General features: G+C 37.9%; 2 protein-coding genes across 2 annotated transcripts; both read right to left on the reverse strand.

Annotated features, from left to right (window-relative positions):
* On the reverse strand, positions 1–4,929 carry LOC133882280 (L-type lectin-domain containing receptor kinase IX.1-like). Its single transcript, XM_062321409.1, has 2 exons — positions 3,884–4,929; positions 1–1,274 (listed from the first exon to the last, which is right to left on the reverse strand). Exons 1-2 carry the CDS (start codon positions 4,809–4,811, stop codon positions 10–12), a joined length of 2,193 nt encoding a protein of 730 aa, XP_062177393.1. The 5' UTR covers positions 4,812–4,929; the 3' UTR covers positions 1–9.
* Positions 1,243–2,160, reverse strand: LOC133882279 (agglutinin-2-like). The gene has a single exon (XM_062321408.1). It carries the CDS (start codon positions 2,104–2,106, stop codon positions 1,348–1,350), a length of 759 nt encoding a protein of 252 aa, XP_062177392.1. The 5' UTR covers positions 2,107–2,160; the 3' UTR covers positions 1,243–1,347.
* Positions 4,930–5,315: the final 386 nt, after the last annotated feature.

Here is a 5,315-nt window from a genome sequence, read left to right on the forward strand (position 1 = left end):
CTTACCAATTTAGCACGTATGCAAAAGCGATGCGGATAGAGGAGCTATATCGTATGAGGTAGACAATGAAAAATTGGTGTGACTATTGCTTGAATGGGGATTCCGTCCTCCCTCATAGTTACTAGAAACACTGGAAATAGAAAGTGACATTGCCTGTCTATTCACTGCTGTAGCAAGATGTGTTGGCCCCGGCATGTCTGATGGGAGAATAGGTAATGGAGACTCAAAATTGAGAACATGAATTGTTTCCCTTATTGAAGGCCTAAGTTTTCGATCAGGGTGAGTGCACCAAAGCCCAACAATCATCAAGCACTCCATTTGCTGCTCATCAAAATCTCCATCCAGCCTTGGGTCAGCTGCTTCAAGTACCTTTCCTATTCCATAGAGCTCCCAAACCCACTCCACCAAGACTACTTGATCTTGAGGGGCATTGGTCTTGATTGGTTTTCTTCCGCAAGCAATCTCCAAAGCGACAATTCCAAAACTATAGACATCTGACTCCTTGCTAGCATTACCGGTTGTGACACATTCAGGAGCTATATAGCCCATGGTGCCTGCCAAAATAGTGGTTTGTGACCCTTTCACATGGTCCACAAGCCTAGCTAGCCCAAAATCTCCAAGCTTAGCATTAAAGTTTGAATCAAGCATAATGTTGCTCGATTTTATATCCCTGTGCACCACACATTGTTCCCACTCCTCGTGCAAGTAAAGCAACGCTGACGCCAATTCTTGAGCAACTTTGTACCTCGTTGTCCATATCAATAAGCTTTTTTCTGTAAAAAGATGTGAATCTAAGCTTCCATTGGGCATGAACTCATAGATGAGTAAGAGTTCTCCTCTTTCATGGCACCAGCCAATGAGTTGTACCAAATTCCTGTGTCTCAATCGACTAATAATTTTTACTTCTGATGCATACTCTTTTATCCCCTGTTTAGACTCTTTTGACACCCTCTTAACAGCAACAAAGGAGGTTGAGTCCCTTAAAAATCCTTTATAAACCCCACCAAATCCTCCTTGGCCTATTCTCTCTTCATCATTGAAATTGTTGGTGGCATGAGCCAATTCTTTAAATGAGAATCTCTTTGGTCCTGTTTCTCTTTGAAATTCATCATCCATGCACCTATAAAAGGCGAGATCCTCTGCTGTATAACTCTTATTCCTCTTCCACAAGCAAAACAGAATTAAAGCAAACCCACCAACCAAAAAAGGCCCCCCAACACCCAACCCAATGGCTAATCCCAACCTTTTGTTTTTCCTTGGTTTGGTTACAATATCTTCCAAAGTTGAATTAAAATCCCATGTGAGAATGGTTTGTATTGCAGAACAATTTCCTGTTGCGGCTGAGAATCATAAAGTTACCCATTCAGGTAGGTGATCTCTCAAATCAATATTATAAGAAAGGGACTGCCATACAATAGTATTGTTTCTGAGACCAGTGAAGAGAACACTCAAATTATGAGAACTAGAATTATAGCTAATCGGAGCTTCGTTCTTTCTTTTTTCCATAATAGAAATATTAGCCCCCAACCATGAGACATTAGCAACAGATATCATGGAGTTTATATCAATACCTACATGTACGCCGGACGGATCCCATGTGTTTGAATAGATGTCAAACTCTACCGCGACAAAAGTGTTGTTTGTCGAGTTGACTTTCGCCTCGCTATGTTTTGTGAGAGCCATAGTGCCACTTGTTGAGTCATCAGGAATTGTTGAACCAGTAGGTGCTAGGAAGAATGCATGCCCATCACCATAATTAGTACTTTTGTTAGAATCAATTACAAACGAAAAATTGGTTGTGAAATCTGTGAGGTTTCTAGATGCCTTGTCCCACAGGTGAATAGGACTGAAATACGTGGCTCGACCTACTTGACCCTGAAAATTGTTGGTGAGTTGGATGGCTGGGTCGTAAACCTGAGCCAAAGTTCCCTCACATCTTAGAGGGGAATCAGCGTTACAAGAATTGAAACTGGGGAAGTTGAAGGATAAAACACTTGTAAATGGGCGTAGTGGTGAGAAGAAATCGGTGAACATTAATAAGAGATAAAAGAGGATTAGGGGCTTTGGAAATGGGAGGTGTTTGATTTTGAAGATGCAGAAAGCCATGATTCGAATTTGGAAGGAAGGTTGGGTTTGATGAGAATAAAATTGGAGATTGTAATAAGAAGAGCTAAACAAGTGATTATATATATATATATATATATATATATAAGCTGTGGTTTGAGTAGGGAGACCAATAGGCTGAAACGGGACTCAATTAAGTCGTAGATTATGTATTCAGTCGGGAGGGAATCGATTTGTGACAAAGACGAATATTGGTGAGAATTGTGTGGGGTCGTCGAGGCACTGTGTACGTACGTGTGAGAGCCCACATGATAGTGAGATAGTGACGAGGCAATGCGCTGTCCACCATGTCCACACCACATGCCTTAGATCATACATGGCAGCATCATAACTTTGAATGTACGGTGATGGAGACACCACATACATGGCAGCATCATCTATTTGAATGTACGGTGATGGAGACAGGTGTATGTAGTGATGCCACCACTTGCATAACATGCCTTGGACGACTTTTGGACCCTACTCTACTTGGTTTTCTTGTAGTTGGGTCTTTCCCTTTGATTAGTGATTGCTCTCTCATGAGCAAATACGTTTTGGTTAGAAAGCAAAAATACCCCCCCTTTTTTTTTTCTTTTTTTTTTTCAAGCCAACAGAGAAAAGGCTACAAAATGGGTCTTTTTCATTCATGATAAAAATACCCTACTTGCTTTTGAATAGAATGATTTTCAATTATTGAGTAATATTATTTAATAAATAGTTATAAGACTAATTAATAAGATAACATTTTTTTTATTTATTATTTTTTACAAGTGTTAAATCAATGATTAATTATTACTACCACGTTATTCCAATTGCATAAGAGTCATATAATAATTTACTAAATTACATTACTCTTTCTAATTAATATAATTTTGCAGGGCAACTACACGGGTTTCAATAGAAAATACCTTCAAATTAACATCCATAACCAAGGAATTAGTAAAATAAAACCTTTACTTTACCCTTATTACTATTCTCCCATAATTAATTTGCACAAAACACATTATTGTTGAAGTGTTTAATCGACCACTAGGGGCCTTAGATACAATAACGGGTATTCAAACCAAAACACAAATCTAAGAAAACACTTAAGAAATAAAATATTTGTTTGAGTCGGGTTGGGGTTTTCAAATCACTAAACCCTAGCTCCCAAATTTGTTTGTCAAATAATATTTTTTTGTTAGGTCATGAATATTGGAATAAAATTTGAGCCTTTTATAGATTTTTAAAACTTATCAGTTTCTATCGTGTTGTGGTGAGTTTGTTGAAGAATATTCACGTCAATTAATAATAACAAAAGTGAATAATTACTCATTTTGTAAGAAATTTTTTTTTGTTAATTGTGTGACATAGTAGGAGGAAAAGATATGGTTGACATGTTAAATTGATTGGTTTTCTTGGCATTCAGTTGGTTACATTACAAAAGAGAATCTAACAATTATTATTATTATTTTTTAATCTTGATGAATTGTAAAACAAATAATCCTACATAAAAAATATTCTAAAGATTTAAATGTCTTGCCTTTTGTCTTATGCATTGAAACAATTAATAACTAATCAAGTTTAAAGTCCCCAACGCACGAACTCCAAGTAGTTTGTAATTGAGTGAACCATTTATTTTAGGTGCTAATCAGAAAGCCACCATGTTAGTTGATGTAAATGATTTGACAGATGTAGTCTTCTAGACCTTTAAAACAATTACAACATATTACAATAGAATTAAAGCAAACCCACCAAACAAAAAAATCCACCAACACCCAAACCCACTGCTAATCCTAACCTGTTGTTTTTCCAATGATTAGGGGCCGGGCCGGGGCCGGGGCCGGATTTGGGCTTGGACTACCTGCTACTGGTGTTTTGGTTACAATATCTTCCAAAGTTGAACTAAAATTCCATGTGCGAATGGTATGCATTGCAGTATAACCTCCTGTCGAGGCTGAGAATCCAAAAGTTACCCATTCAGGCAGGTGATCTCTCAAATCAATATTATAAGAAAGGGACTGCCATACAGTTGTACTATTTATGAGACCAGTGAAGAGAACACTCAAATTATGAGAAGTAGAATTATAATTAATCCGAGCTTCATTAATTCTCCCACCCATAGTAGAAATATTACCCCCCAACCATGAGACATTAGCAACCGATTGCATGGAGTTCATATCAATACCTACATGTTCGCCAGGCGGATCCCATGTGTTTGAATAGATGTCAAACTCCACCGCAACAAAAGGGTAGTCCGTCGAGTCTAATAGCTCTTTATCTTTGGTGAGACCCATAGGGCCACCTCGTGTGCCTTCAGGACATGTTGAACCATTAGGTGCTAGGAAGAACGCAAGACCATCTCCATAACTAGTTCTATTTTGAGAATCAATTACAAACAAAAAATTGGTAGTGAAATCTGTGAGTTTTCCGGATGCGTTGTCCCACAGGCGCATAGGGCTGAAAGACGTGGCTCGACCTACTTCATACATTGAACCGTCCTGGTTGCCGGTGAGTTGGATGACTTGTTTGTCAGGGAAATTAACAGCTGATACCTCATATCTTATCCGGGAGTCATCAATGATGAAACTGGGTATGTCGAAGGATATAGCAGCAGTACTGGTAAATGGGCTTGGTACTGAGAACAAACCGGTGATCATTAAGAGATAAAAGAGGCTTAGGGGCTTCGGAAATGGGACGTGTTTGATTTTGAAGAAGTAGAAAGCCATGATTTGAACTTGGAAGGGGAGGTTTGGTCTGATGAGAAGAAATTGCAGATTGTAATAAGAAAAGCCAAATAGAGATTATATAAGCAGGTTTGAATAGAGAGACCGATAGGCTGAAGCGGAACTCAAGTCGTAGATTATACGTATTCAGTCTGGAGGGAGTGCGTGTGAGGAAATTCTCCGGTTGGGTGAGAATAATTGCATGCCCATTGTAAAATGAAAAGCTAAAATAAAGTGGAAGTACTATAATAAGAGAAAAGCCAACCATTATACATTTATACGTCTTCAAACTAACACGGCAAACATTAGCGGATTTGCCTTACGGTGCTCTAAAAAATCAACAGTATTTATGCTCTAATTATTTTTAGAGTTCAGATTTAATTTTACTTATTCTTTTCTTTTCTTTTTTAATGAAACTCTTGAAATTAAATCTAGACCTTTAAAACAATTACAACATATTACAATACCTAAACTAAATCCGAGGCTGTTCAAAGAAAAAAAAAATTC

The sequence above is a fragment of the Alnus glutinosa genome, chromosome 11 (assembly GCF_958979055.1).
Source record: "Alnus glutinosa chromosome 11, dhAlnGlut1.1, whole genome shotgun sequence".
In the NCBI taxonomy this organism is placed as follows: domain Eukaryota; kingdom Viridiplantae; phylum Streptophyta; class Magnoliopsida; order Fagales; family Betulaceae; genus Alnus; species Alnus glutinosa.

Excerpts from the sequence above, each read along its gene's own strand:
- LOC133882279 (XM_062321408.1), bottom strand. The coding sequence starts at position 2,106 with ATGGCTTTCTGCATCTTCAAAATCAAACACCTCCCATTTCCAAAGCCC.
- LOC133882280 (XM_062321409.1), bottom strand. The coding sequence starts at position 4,811 with ATGGCTTTCTACTTCTTCAAAATCAAACACGTCCCATTTCCGAAGCCC. Across the intron at positions 1,275-3,883 it reads AATCATTGGAAAAACAACAG|ATATTGTAACCAAACCAAGG; the intron begins GTTAGGATTAGC and ends CAACTTTGGAAG.